Source organism: Palaemon carinicauda, chromosome 31 (assembly GCF_036898095.1).
Source record: "Palaemon carinicauda isolate YSFRI2023 chromosome 31, ASM3689809v2, whole genome shotgun sequence".
Lineage (NCBI taxonomy): Eukaryota > Metazoa > Arthropoda > Malacostraca > Decapoda > Palaemonidae > Palaemon > Palaemon carinicauda.
Window position 1 is genome coordinate 67,335,197 of NC_090755.1, and position 14,388 is coordinate 67,349,584.

Here is a 14,388-nt window from a genome sequence, read left to right on the forward strand (position 1 = left end):
TCGGCTCGCTTCATTCCAGGCAAGAGGAATGTGCTCGCCGACAGTCTGAGCAGAGCGACGCAGATAATGAGTACCGAGTGGTCTTTGGATCGGCAAGTAGCCAACAAAGTCCTGACTTTGTGGGGTTCCCCGACTGTGGATCTGTTCGCTACAGCGCTGAACTTCAAGCTCCTGCTGTACTGCTCCCCAGTCCCGGATCCCAAGGCACTCTGGCAAGATGCCTTTCAGCAACGGTGGGACAACATCGACGTGTACGCCTTTCCCCCGTTCTGTCTGATGAGGAGGGTGCTCAACAAGACCAGAATATCGGTCAATCTCTCGATGACCCTGATAGTTCTGCTATGGCAAAACGCGGAATGGTTTCCAGACCTTCTGCTACTCCTAACGGAGCTTCCGAGAGAACTCCCTCCATGACACGAGCTACTCAAACAACCACACGCCAACATTTTTCACAAAGCCGTGGCTTCGCTTCGACTTCACACCTGGAGGCTATCCAGCATCTCCTCACTGAGATAGGATTTTCGCAACAAGTTACGAACAGGATGTCTGGACACCTGCGAAGGTCATCCGCAGGGGTCTACCAGGCAAAGTGGCGAGTCTTCTGTGGTTGGTGTCGTGGAAGGGGTATCTCTCCACTCGATGCCACTATTCCAGCAATAGCGGAGTTCTTCGTGTATTTGCGGGAAGAAATGCGCCTTTCAGTCTCGGCAGTGAAAGGCTATCGCTCGGCCTTAAGTCTAGCCTTCAGGCTCAAAGGAGTGGACATTTCTTCCTCGCTGGAACTTTCCCTACTAATATGGAGTTATGAACTTACCTGCCCTCAGTCGGAAGTGAGACCTCCTCCATGGAATGTGGTTTGAGTTCTCAGGTCTCTTAAGAGACCTCCCTACGAACCATTACGCCAGGCTTCAGATCTCCACCTTTCTTGGAAAACGGTGTTCCTGCTAGCTTTGTCCTCGGCCAAGCGAGTCAGCGAACTTCATGGTCTCTCGTGTGACATCGTCCCTTCAAGGGGATGGGGGGAGGTAACGTTCAGATTTGTCCCTGAGTTTATTGCTAAAACTCAGAATCCGGGAGTGCCGGACCCTCGGTTCGACTCTTTCCGGATTTAGAGTCTTCGTTCTGTAACAGATGACCCAGACCATCTCCTACTGTGCCCAGTAAGGAGTCTGAGGCTATATCTCCAGAGAACGGCTGCAGTTCGTCCCCAAGTGCAAGCTTTGTTTGTGAGCACTGGGAGAACAAAGAGGGGGGTCACCAAGAATACCATCTCCACATGGATTCGTAGGGTAATCCATCTGTCCCTGAATCCTGACCCTCCTCCGTCACGTCGCCCTAGAGCACATGATGTCAGGGGCGTGGCTACGTCCCTGGCCTTCAAGAACTATTCAGTGATGCAGGTTCTACAAGCAGGGGTGTGGAAGCGTCAGACGACCTTCACAGCCCACTACCTGCAAGACGTGACACACAGGAGACTCGATACGTTCTCTATTGGCCCTGTGGTGGCTGCACAACAGCTGGTTTAAAACCTCTGGCTCCTTAATGGACATGTAGTAGAAGATTGAGGGCATTGTTACCCGGTCTTAGTCTGCATGAATGAAAAGGTTTGTCTGGCCCTTATTCTTTTCTTCATCCTCCCCTCTCTTGGGGAAAGCAGCATCCTGGGTTCTCTGCACAGCTGACCTCAAACCACTGCAGGTAAACCATGCTTCCTTGTGTTCCTAGTATTAAGTTAATACTGTCACGTACCCATACCCTGACGAGGTGGTATTGAGAGAGTTCTAGCCTAATGTTTCCATCTAAAGAACTTCAGGTCAACTTCCTAGGACGTGTCACACTTCATACCTTCACACACAGTTTATGTAGGCTGCAGCACTTGCACAGTAAGATGCTAGCGAGGTGCAGGGACTCCTTATTATTGAGTACTGACACACTCAGGTACTGAGTTCCCGGGCAAAGCCAAAACCCAGTACTTACCACCCTTCCTAAGGGGTGAGTCACCTATATTAAATAGCGTGGTTTGTATTTCAGTTATGGAACAAATGACAAATTTGTAGGCAATTTTAAACCTTAGCTATTTAATCAAACTTGCCCGCCAGCCCTATCCCCTGTGAAGTCCTACCTCTAAGCAAAGTGAGCTCAATCACAGGTGTGTGTGAGGGGGGGGTAAGCAAGCTACCCTCCCTACCCCCCCGCTAACTAGCGGTGGGGTAGTAAACCCTCGTTAAAATTCTAATGGCTCGTCATTTCAGCTACGCCGAAAGTAATTGCCCATATTAAATAGCTAAGGTTTGTATAGTTAGGAAAAATACAAATTACCCACGAATTTGTCATTTTATAAGTGTAATTTGCAAATATGTGTGTTTAAATCTACCAAAGTAATAGTTAGTGTCATTAACGGGTAATTGCATGAAAAACCAGTAAGCTGGATCAAAACAAGTTATGAACATATCTTTCTTGTAATCAGAATTGTACTGTATGTGGATTCCTTTCAGATGAACCACATAATTTGATAAGTAGTTTTATATTGGAGGTACAGTATTGTCTGTTTTCTTTACTGTATATAAAAGATAAGGTTAAGTTTATGGCCAATTGTGTCTTAACTTTTTTTTTTTTTTCAGAACAAAATGTGGTTGAAAGAATCTTCAGAACAGAATTTCATGTATGGAAACCATGTTCATAAGGCAGGATTAGCTCGTATGTCCGAAAATATCCCAAAGCATTCTGGTGTTATTGTATATTCTTCAAAAGATATTCCCTTGGTAAGATAGAACAACCTTTTCTTTTATTACATATTGCTATATATTTGTCATTTGTTCCGATACATATACAGTCTCTTATCCTTTCTGTAGGATAGGTTTACAGCAGAGCCAGAGTACACTGCCGTTAAAATTTATATTGAGGTGTAAACAATCAATCGGTAGTTGCCTGTCGGTAGCATTCTCGGTGGCATTCTCAATGATTATTGTGAATGCAGCAATTCCCTTTCCCAGTGCAGCCCCACAGCTGAGTGTAGGTGCCAGTGCTTCTGATTGCATGTCTCTCCCTTCCCCTCCTTGTCACTGACAAAGTAAAATATGAAAAGTTTTTGGCTTCAAATCCTACTACCCTCAATGTCATTTTACATTTTCTTTCTTCAAAATCCTTCGACCTTTCACCTTTTATGAAATATCTAACCTCTTTTGTCTGTCCACTCCTGAACTACGATGAAAGACTAAAAGACTTAATCCCCAAAACCTACACTCTACTTTTTTTTTAACCCCCGTACTATGAGGCAGCGGATCTGCTATATACGAGTTTTGTCACTATCGAATGTAAATGCTCACTTTTCTTCTTCCTTTCTTTACTTGTTAAGCTACAACACTAGTTGGAAAAGCAGGATGCTATAACCCCAGGGGCTCCAACAGGGAAAATAGCTCAGTTAGGAAAGGAAATACAGTAAGTAAATAACCTGCATTTCCATGTTTATTTGTTTTACTACTGATTACAGAATAAAATTTTGAAAAGTTTGCCTCATTTTCTATTGTTTTTCATTGTAAATAACCAAAGTATTTATTCCATTCATTATGAAATGATTTTAGAATAGTTTTTCAGAAATTTGTGTTATATAATTTTCTCTTAATAATGGTACTGCATAGAACTGTCATTCTGTGTAAAAGAAAAAACCTTATATTCACTGAAGTGACTATGTTATTACCTCCACCAACAAATTTGGAAGGAGGTTACGTTTTATCACCCCCTCTTTGTGTATTTGTGTGTCTTTGTTTGTTAGTGAATACCCTCCTAGCCACAATTGTAATCGTAGAGTAATGAAACTTGCAGGAATTAATTGTTATGTAAAATGCTGGAAATGATTACATTTTGGAAGGTGAAGGTCCCGGTCAAGCAGAAGATCCAATTCACGTAATCAGCCATAAGTTTGGACATCCTTGTGTGAAAATCTATGCCAGTTAATACATATCAAGGTCAAGAAATAAGCTGCTGTGGCGGAGGTTTGTGCTTTACTAAGTGCCCCTCTAGTTCCGCAATAATTCCATGATGCATAGCTGTCTAAAGGTAAAAACTTCTTGCCAGAAATAATGGACTTTTCATTATACAGGAATATAATGCAAATACAGTGGAACCTCTACATACGAATTTAATCCGTTCCAGAACCAACTTCGGATGTAGAAATTGTTCGGATGTCGAAACGAATTTTCCCATAAGAATACATTGAAATAGGATTAATCCGTGGTTGAGCCCAAAAACCTATGATAACTTCTTAATAAACTACTACACATAATTTTCCCATGAGAATAATGAACACTAAATTAGATAATAGACATGTAAATAAGAAGAATAGACATGTAAATAAGAAGAATTAGCAAAAAAATGATAAATAAGAAACGGGTTTTTAGCGTCACTTTACCTTAGAAACTCCAGCGCAGGTGTTGTTCGTCTTTGTTACGCAGAGAGGAGAGAGGAGACGGACGGACGGCGAGGAGGTAGAGAGGTTAACTACGATAAACGTAACACTACCGTAACTTATTCTAACTTACACTAAGTGAACTTTAACATAACTTAGCTTATTTTTTTTTTATTTTTATATTTTTTTTTTACATTTTCTTTTTTTCTCTTTGATGATTACGTAATTTTAATCACTATCACTTACATTTAAAATTGACTGAATTTCTTTTGCTTCACTCTTCCGTTTTCTGTGTTTCACTTTCTTCCGCTTCACTCTTTGCCGTTTTCTTCAGTTCACTTACATCCTCTTCATCGCGAGTTCGCTTCGCAGTTTTTTTAAAGAAAGCATTGATAGATAATTGCTTGGTACGGCTTTTCAGAATGTTTCGAAAGTGAGTTAGGCAAACATCATCGAATTGAGAAACTACACGACAAACCTGCAATTTCTTTGGATGGTATTTGTCGATGAAGTCGACCACGTCTTGATATTTTCCTAACACCTCTTTTATTTGCGCTGAACCTAACACATGTTCTACCTCCTCGCTCTCTTCCTCGTCATCACTCATGTGCTCCGACATAGCATGGAGTTCCTTGAGCTCATCCGTCGTCAGTTCGTCGTGATGTTCGGCGACGAGTTCCGTAACGTCGTCTGCGTCTACCTCCAGACCCATGGACTTGCCAAGGGAGACGATTTCCTCTACGGCTTCCGCTGCACCGACCACGGGATCAGGTTCGGGGTCAAAACCCTCGAAATCTCGGGGAGAAACTGCATCAGGCCACAGCTTCTTCCATGCAGAATTGAGGGTCCGTCGAGTTAATCCCACCCAAGCCTGATCTATGATCTTCAAGCAGTGCACGATGTTGAAGTGGCCCCTCCAAAATTCACGCAAAGTTAAGTTGGTGCTTTGCGTGACATTAAAGCACTGCTTGAATAAGTGCTTGGTGTACAGCTTCTTAAAATTAGAGATGACTTGCTGGTCCATGGGCTGGAGGATAGAGGTGGTATTTGGTGGAAGATACAGCACCTTTATGAACTTGAATTCATCGAAGATATCATCTTCAAGTCCGGGGGGGTGAGCGGGTGCATTGTCAAGGCATAGCAGGCACTTTAAAGGCAATTTCTGTTCATGAAGATACTTCTTCACAGAAGGGCCAAAAACTTGGTTTACCCATTGCACAAAGAATTGCCTAGTGACCCAGGCCTTCGAGTTGGATCGCCAGAAAACATGAAGCTGATCCTTATCGACGTTGTGTGCTTTAAAGGCCCTAGGGTTCTCAGAATGGTAAACAAGCAAGGGCTTGACTTTAAAGTCCCCGCTAGCGTTGGCACATAGAGCAAGAGTCAACCGATCCTTCATTGGCTTATGCCCAGGCAATTTCTTCTCTTCGGCAGTGATGTAGGTTTGACTCAGCATCTTCTTCCAAAACAGCCCGGTTTCATCACAATTGAACACCTGCTGCTCTACGTAGCCTTCTTCCTTTACGATCTTTTCGAAGTTCTTAACAAAGTCAGCTGCAACCTTTGTGTCCGCACTAGCAGCCTCTCCGTGGCGAACAACTGAATGAATCCCGGACCGTTTCTTAAATTTCTCGAACCAGCCACGAGATGCCTTGAAATCATCTGAGGAAGGCTCGGTTGAACTCTCCCCAGCATCACCCCCAGAGCTCTCCTCCTTCAAGTCCGTAAAGATGGCGTGAACCTTCTCGCAGATAACGGTTTCGGTGATGGTGTCGCCAACGATCTCTCTATCCTTAATCCACACTAGTAGAAGTCGTTCCATCTCTTCTATGATAGGGGTACGGCGTTTGGAAATTATAGTGATCCCCTTAGAAGGTTTCACTGCTTTAATAGCTTCCTTCTGTTTAAGGATTGTCGAGATCGTCGACATATTACGGCCATACTGTTTAGCAAGTTCACTCACGCGGATGCCACGCTCATGTTTTTCAATAATTTCCTGCTTAATTTCTATAGAAAGCATTTCCCTCTTCCTTTTCTCACCACTACCACTACCACTGGCAAAACTAAGCCTCTTGGGACCCATACTTTACGTAAATTATCGTTAATGGATGCACGTAAAAAATCACGATTAAAACACAGTTAATATCAGAACGCACAGAGCACAACCGCAAGAAGCCGACGAGAACAGAGGACTGACCCAAGCCGCGCTAATTGAGCGTCCCTCCGAGGTCGATGTGCTGCCTTCTATCGGCGGAAATAAAAAACACTTCAGGCGCTATGAGCACCGACTACGCGTACGAGTATTGTTTACTTCGGGTGTCGAAAAAAACATTCGGGTGTAGAGTCGGAACGTGTTCGAATTGTACTTCGCGTGTCGAAAAATTCGGATACAACCGGTACGACGAAAATTGCTTACTTCGTGTGTCGAAATAAAATTCGGGTGTAGAGTAAAAAATTTGCTCAAATTTTACTACGGATGTTGGAAAATTCGGATGTAGATTCGTTCGGATGTAGAGGTTCCACTGTATACATTTGTTTCCTTTGACAGAAGTGTTCTATAATGTATAATTTATAAGCTATATGATAAACAAAAAACTGATGACGAAAGAAACATAGTTCTGCCCCCGAGAGAGACCGAGAGATGTAATATGAATTTCGTTTATTAGACATAAGGTTTGCTTGTTCTGTCATTCCATCTTGCATGTGACTGTCAATATGAACTGGATAATTCCTGTTTTCAGTATTTCATGGGCTTGGAAATAGAGACTACGTTTGGAAGAACATGATATACTGCCTAGAATGTCAATAAATGGAAATAATGACAGTAGGCTAACTTTTACTTGTGAAAACGATGAACAATACTAATCTAATATTGAATATATAAGACATGAAGATATGATTTTGTAGAAATGATAGTTGAGTAAAAAGGTATAAAATAAGAAAAAGAAATTCATGAATAAGGACTAGAATCGCAAGTATTTTGGTTTGTTTTGGAGTGAGATGTGAGGATCCCTATGTCCCTAAGGGGGGGGGTTTGAGTAAGGCCTCAGGTAGTGAATGTTGCCGTTGGCTAGAGAGTGGTGTGCTATTATATGGTAACATAAAAGAAAAAAGAGCTCGTATGCAATCAGAAATAAAGGATAGAATCCTAAAGACTTCATTGGTTGGCTGAAGAAAAGAGGAGGGGCTAATATAGGGGAGAGGAGATTTTTTCGTGAAATTTCCCGAGTGTGAACTGTGTGATATGCGACCTTGTGCTATGCTCTTTTTTAGGATAAAGTATATTATTATTATTATTACTAGCCAAGCTACAACCCTAGTTGGAAAAGCAAGATGCTATAAGCCCAAGGGCTCCAACAGGGAAAAACAGCCCAGTGAGGAAAGGAAATAAGGAAATAAATAAATGATGAGAATATATTAACAATATACCATTCTAAAAACAGTAACAGCGTCAAAACAGATATGTCCTATATAAACTATTAACAACGTCAAAAACAGATATGTCATATATAAACAATAAAAAGACTCATGTCAGCCTGGTCAACATAAAGACATTTGCTCCTACTTTGAACTTTTGAAGTTCCACTGACTCAACTACCCGATTAGGAAGATCATTCCACAACTTGGTAACAGCTGGAATAAAACTTCTAGAATACTGTGTAGTATTGAGCCTATTGATGGAGAAGGCCTGGCTATTAGAATTAACTGCCTGCCTAGTATTATGAACAGGATAGAATTGTCCAGGGAGATCTGAATGTAAAGGATGGTCAGAGTTATGAAAAATCTTATGCAACATGCATAATGAACTAATTGAACGACGGTGCCAAAGATTAATATCTAGATCAGGAATAAGAAATTTAATAGACCGTAAGTTTCTGTCCAACAAATTAAGATGAGAATCAGCAGCTGAACACCAGACAGGAGAACAATACTCAAAACAAGGTGAATGAAAGAATTAAAACACATCTTCAGACTAGATTGATCACCGAAAATCTTGTAAGACTTTCTCAATAAGCCAATTTTTTGTGCAATTGAAGAAGACACAGACCTCATGTGTGTGTGTGTGGGGGGGGGGGGGTTGATATAACTAAGCAAATTCATGTGTTACTTATGCTAGAGGTATGCCAATCCATTACTTAATGCTGCCTAAAGTTACAACAGAGTAATTCTGCTCTTTACCCTTTTTTTACATGGGCCTTGGGCCTGCTGGTATTACTAAACCACAGGAACACAAGGTGTAAGGATCCCTCACTCTGTCTGCTACATAGCATCCAAGGATAGATATCCTTCCAGACAGTTGGCATAGGGACTTCCTCCCACTTAAGGATTAGTCTCCTATGTAAAGGACGAAGTTTTCATATGTATTGGAGCAAATGACAGATTTTAAAGTAATTCCTATTTTTCCTAACTATACTAACCTGAGTTCCCAGCTGCAATCATAGTGGTTTGTCAGTGAGCCAGCGGGGATGTGGTGCTTCCCTCACTACCAACAGGTAACTACTAGTAGGTTGTTTACACCTTGTTATGAATTTTAACGGCCATCTGTCTTATGTAAAGAACTCAGTTTTGTATGGTTAGGAAAAATACAAATTACTTTCAGATTTGATATATTTTTAAACTTAAAACTAATTTTCATACTGTTTGGATATATTAATTTGTAATTTTATATCGTGGTTAACTTTAGGATGCAGTTTTAAGGCTCGAGATTCTTTTATGACTTAGATGGAATTAGTTTCAACAAATTTGCTTTTCAGGGTTTTGGAGTCACAGCAAAAGCATCTGTTGACTGTCGGCGAGCAGATCCCATGGATATTGTATGTTTTCATCAAGCAGATATTGGAGAGTATATTAGAAATGAAGAAGACCTCCTAAGCTAGTTTACTTTTATGAGTTAGTATAGAATTCAATAGAATTTATAGATAAACCTTCTTTTTTTTATCCTACAGTTGCTATGGAAAATCAAATTTTTTTAGTGATTGTATGCTTTATTTTTCAGTTTTCCATAAAAGCTATGTTTAGTGCAATGGAAGCTGTTAACTTATAATTTGCCAGTGTCATAGGGTGGATACAGTTAATTGAAAAATTACTGTTCAATATTGCATAAAGGCACTGTGATTGTCATGTTCCCAGTCCTGGATTTCATGTACTGCACCCTGTACTTCCACATATACAAGATTTTTTTAATCCCTTAGTTTCCTGTTTTACTCTTTTTTTTTTTCCTTTGATGTAATTAAATTCAAGAAATTTCACCTGATCTTGCTATATCCCTTTACTTTGTTCTCTTCTTAGTCTTTAAATCTGGCATTATCTTGGTTACTGTCATTTAGTCAAGTTTTTGCCACTGGGTGCAGTTCATCCCCATTACTGTTATCTTGTATTGCAGCCTTTTCCAAATAAACTTTTGGTGAGGTATATAATCTGCAAGCATCCCTTGTTATTTCAAAGAATGAAGGACCTCCTTTAAAAAATAGGAGAGAATAAAAACATTATGCTGGCAGACAGGAAAGGATTCCTAATCTGCTTCACCAATGTCCTTACTCTCAAGCTGTTATAATTAAGTCCTGCCATTTACCTCCCAATATCCTTCTGAGGGCTTTGTCCTCAAATCCACTAAATCTATTGTAAATTGTTTCATTATCATACCACATACCATGACTCATGTCCATAAAGTAACACCAATCTCACTTAACTGATATATAGTCTGATTATTATATGTAATTTCAGGCAATTTGATTTCCAAATTTTACTTAACCTAGCCATTGTCTGATTTGCTTTTTTCAATCTTTCACTAAACTCTAATTCTAAAGACCCTTTATTGGAGATCATAGTTCCTTAATACTTAAATGTTTGATTCTACCTCATTAATCCTTTCTCCTTCCAATGATATTTCATCTTACATTGCATACTCCATTCTCATCATCTCTGTCTTTCTTCTATTTATCTTCAGCCCAACCTCATGTGATATTTCATGCCTTCTGGTAAGCAAGCATTGCAAATCCTGTGGTTTTCGGCTAATAAGGACAGCATCATTAGCATACTCTAGGTCTGCTAAATTCCTGTCACCAATCCAGTCCAATCCTCCACCATCTCTGACTGCATAACAAAATCCATGAGGAAGATAAACAACATAGGCAACAACACATTCCCTTGGAGTACTCCGCTGTTCACTGGAAATTCATTTGATAAGACTCCATTAATATTAACTTTGCACTTGCTATGCTCATGAACAGCCCTAATCAAATTTACATATTTAAGAAGAATTCCATAATAATGCAGGACTCTCCACAAAATTGGCCGGTGCACACTATCAAAAGCTTTTTCATAGTCCACAAATGCCATCAAAAGGGGATTTCTATATTCTACGCATTGTTGTATAACATTTCTCAAAATGAAAATTTGGTTAGTGCAACTTCTACCTTTTCTAAATCCTGCTTTTTCATCTCTCAGCTTTTCATCAATCTTTCTCGTCAGTCTCTTTACAATAAGCATACTATATATTTTCATAACAACTGACATAAGTGTTATGCCTCTGTGATTATTGCAATCAGTCAGGTCTCCTTAATTATATATATTATTTATATATCAACTGTAACGACTGACCATGTCCATATAATTAACCAGCTAATGGAAAAATTATCAGAGTATAACAAACCTCTATGTATGTCATTTATAGACTAAGAAAGCTTTTGATTCTGTCAAAACTTCAACAGTAATGAAAGCCTTTCCAAGGCAAGAAATAGATGAATCATATGTTAGAAACCTTGAAAATATCTACATGAAGAACAGCAATCCTAAATATACATAAAGATAGTGAGAAAATTCCAATTAAGAAAGAAGTTAGACAGGGAGACCCCATTTACCTATATATACAGCATGCCTAGAAGTTTTTAAACAATTACATTGGGGAAATTTAGGAATTCATGTTAATGGGGATATCCTAATGACTTAAGATTTGCAGATGAAATACTTGTGTTTAATGAATCATGTGAGGAATTGCAAAATATTATAGATTTGAATAGAAAAAGCAGAAATGTAGGACTGAAAATTAATGAGTAAAACTACAAAAATCTTCAATGAAAATGCAGACAACAAATAAGTGATATTGATAAACCTTTTAAGATTGTGTAATGGAGTAGTACTTGTGTATATATGTATATTTTATTATTAAGAAGTTTTTGAGTTGCAATTATATCATTGAGAAACAATACTACTATTTTTAGTTTAAAAGCTATTTTCTATTGGGTGGAGAACCCTATGTTGGTGGGCATTCTACTGTGTTTGTCAGGGTCCCAACCAGCAACATGCACAGAGACAACAAACTATGATGGGCGTTTTATCTATTCCTAACTTACAACCTCATCCTATTCACAATTAACATTATCCTTCCCTACCTAGTGCCATGTCTCGGTGTTACTCTAAGATTCAGGTAAGCAGCTGTGAGATCTTGTTCTATGTCTGGTTCCTAAGTGGTTACCCTATGTCATATGTGTATCAAATGTTCAGTTGTTATTATTGTATTAGAAGCAGTCTAGTTTACCTAACGTATGCAGGATCTTTTGTAGTCTCGCCTAGTTTACTACTTGTCTTGAGGGTTAAGGCCACCACAGATTGTCAATGAATATATGTAGCCTACTTGCAACAGTGTTTCCCCAGGACACGAGGCCAAAATTATAAGAAGGATAAGCATGGGATGGAAATCATTTGGTAAACAAATTATTATGAAAATTAAAATCCCACTTTCTCTAAAAAGAAAGGTATTTTATTTGATGGTCCTACCATTATTAAATTATGCATTGGAAACTTGGAGCCTTACTAAAGACTTAGAGCATATCATAGTTACAACTTAGAGAGCTATGGGAAGAATAATTATGGGAATAACACTGAGAAACAGAAAAAGATGAACAAGGATACAAAAGCAAACTAAAGTAGAAAATATTATAACAACATGTAAGAAGGAAATGGACATGGGCAGGGCATAAAATGAAAAGGACAGATGGACATTAAGAATAAGTGAGTAGGTCCCTAGTGATTGTAAAAGAAGCAGGAGAAAGAGAGAAGACAATGGATTGATGAAATAAGAAAGTTTGTGGTTGTGGACTAGCATAGAAAGACCATAAATAGACGCAATTGGAAGGACATGTCCAAGGCGTTTGTTCTGCAGTGGACTAGTAGCCTAACAGCTGATGATATATATATATCATTAAAAGAATCAAGAGATGGAAAGCCCTGGATACAATGGAATAACTGTTGAGATGATATTGGCCAAAAATGAAGTGACTCAGAATAATTACAAGATTATTTTGTAGAATGTGGCGTGGAGGCAAAACCTGATGAAAGGGAGGTATGAGTGTTGATGAAAATGACAAAAGTAAATCTGACTGATTTCAACGATTACAGGTATCACGTTTACGTCAGTCGTCATGTAAATATATACAGTAGTATGCTCATTCTAAAGAGACTAGAGAGAAAGATTAATGGAAAGCTGTGAGATGAACAAGCAGGATTTAGAAAAGGTAGAAGTTGTACCGTCCAAATTCTAATTTTAAGACATGTAGTACAGCAATGTGTAGAATATAGAAATCCACTTTTGATGGCATTTATGTACTATGAAAAAGCCTTTGATAAAGTGCATCGGCCAATTTTGTGGAGAGTCCTGCGTTATTATGGAGTTCCTCTTGAGTATGTAAATTTAATCAAGTCTGTTAATGAGCATAGCAAGTGCAAAGTTAATGTTAATGGAGTCTTATCAAATGAATTTTCAGTGAACAGCTGAGTACTCCAAGGGAACGTATTATCACCTATGTTGTTTATCCTCCTCATGGATTTTGTAATGCATAGAACAGCTGGGGATGGTGGAGAAGGATTGGACTGTATTGGTAACAAGAAATTAGCTGACCTAGAGTATGCAGATGACGCTGTCCTTATTAGCAGAACGCCACAGGACTTGCAAATCTTGCTTAGCATAAGGCATGAAATATCACATGAGGTTGGGCCCAAGATAAATAGAAGAAAGACAGAGATGATAACAGAATATACAATAAAAAATGAAATACTATTGGAAGAAGAAAGGATTAATGAGGTGGAATCATTTAAATAGCTAGGAATTTGATCTCTAATACAGGATCTTTAGAATTTGAATTTAATGAAAGAATGAAAAAATCAAATCAGATAATGGCTAGGTTAAGTAGAATTTGGAAATCAAATCGCCTGGTATTACATATAAAAAAATCAGTTTAGTGAAATCAGTGTTACTTTATGGACATGAGTCATGGTATAACAATGAAACAATATCCAACAGATTTCGTAGATTTGACAACAAAGCCCTCAGAAGAATATTGGGGGTTAAATGGCAGGACAGTATTAGAAATGACACTATAAGAGATTACTCGGGTGCCATATGTGGATGAGATTATGGTAGGAGGTAGATGGAGATGGTTTAGTCATGCTCTTTGCTGTCCCCAAGAGAGATTAATTCACCAAACTTTCAATTGGGCTCCATACGACACTAGAAGAGTTGGAAGGCCCAAGCCTACATGGCTGAGGACTATGCAATATAAAGTAGGAGAAGTGGGCTATAGATTTAAAAGCTCAAGATAGAAACGACTGGCGAAATCTAACTGAGGCCCTTTGCATCAATAGGCATGGGAGATGATATATATATATATATATATATATATATATATATATATATATATATAATATATATATATAATACATTTGCACATTTAGACTTGTTTTTCATATTCTAATACACCATATATTTTGATACCTTAATGTCTAGATTCTCTTATCGACCCCGGGATCAGAGTCCGAAGGCGGAACCACTCAAAGACAATAACTTCTGACAAAGTCAATGTTCATGGCAGCTTCCTGGACTAGGGTTCGATTGCCGGCCGGTCAGAAGCTATTGTCTTTGAATGATTTTGCCTTGGGACTCTGATTTCGAGATTTATAAGAGAATCCAGACATTAAGGTGTGTGTGT

At 39.0% G+C, this 14,388-nt stretch overlaps 1 protein-coding gene across 1 annotated transcript in view; it reads left to right on the top strand.

The window, feature by feature from the left end:
• The window catches only part of LOC137625007 (60S ribosome subunit biogenesis protein NIP7 homolog), a 46,171-nt gene extending 36,842 nt beyond the window's left edge, over positions 1 to 9,329 (top strand). The window contains exons 3-4 of the mRNA XM_068355949.1: positions 2,622 to 2,762; positions 9,160 to 9,329. Coding sequence (XP_068212050.1) covers positions 2,622 to 2,762; positions 9,160 to 9,282 — 264 coding nt within the window. The 3' untranslated portion in view covers positions 9,283 to 9,329. The remainder of the gene's footprint in view (positions 1 to 2,621; positions 2,763 to 9,159) is intronic.
• The last annotated feature ends 5,059 nt before the right edge of the window (positions 9,330 to 14,388 follow it).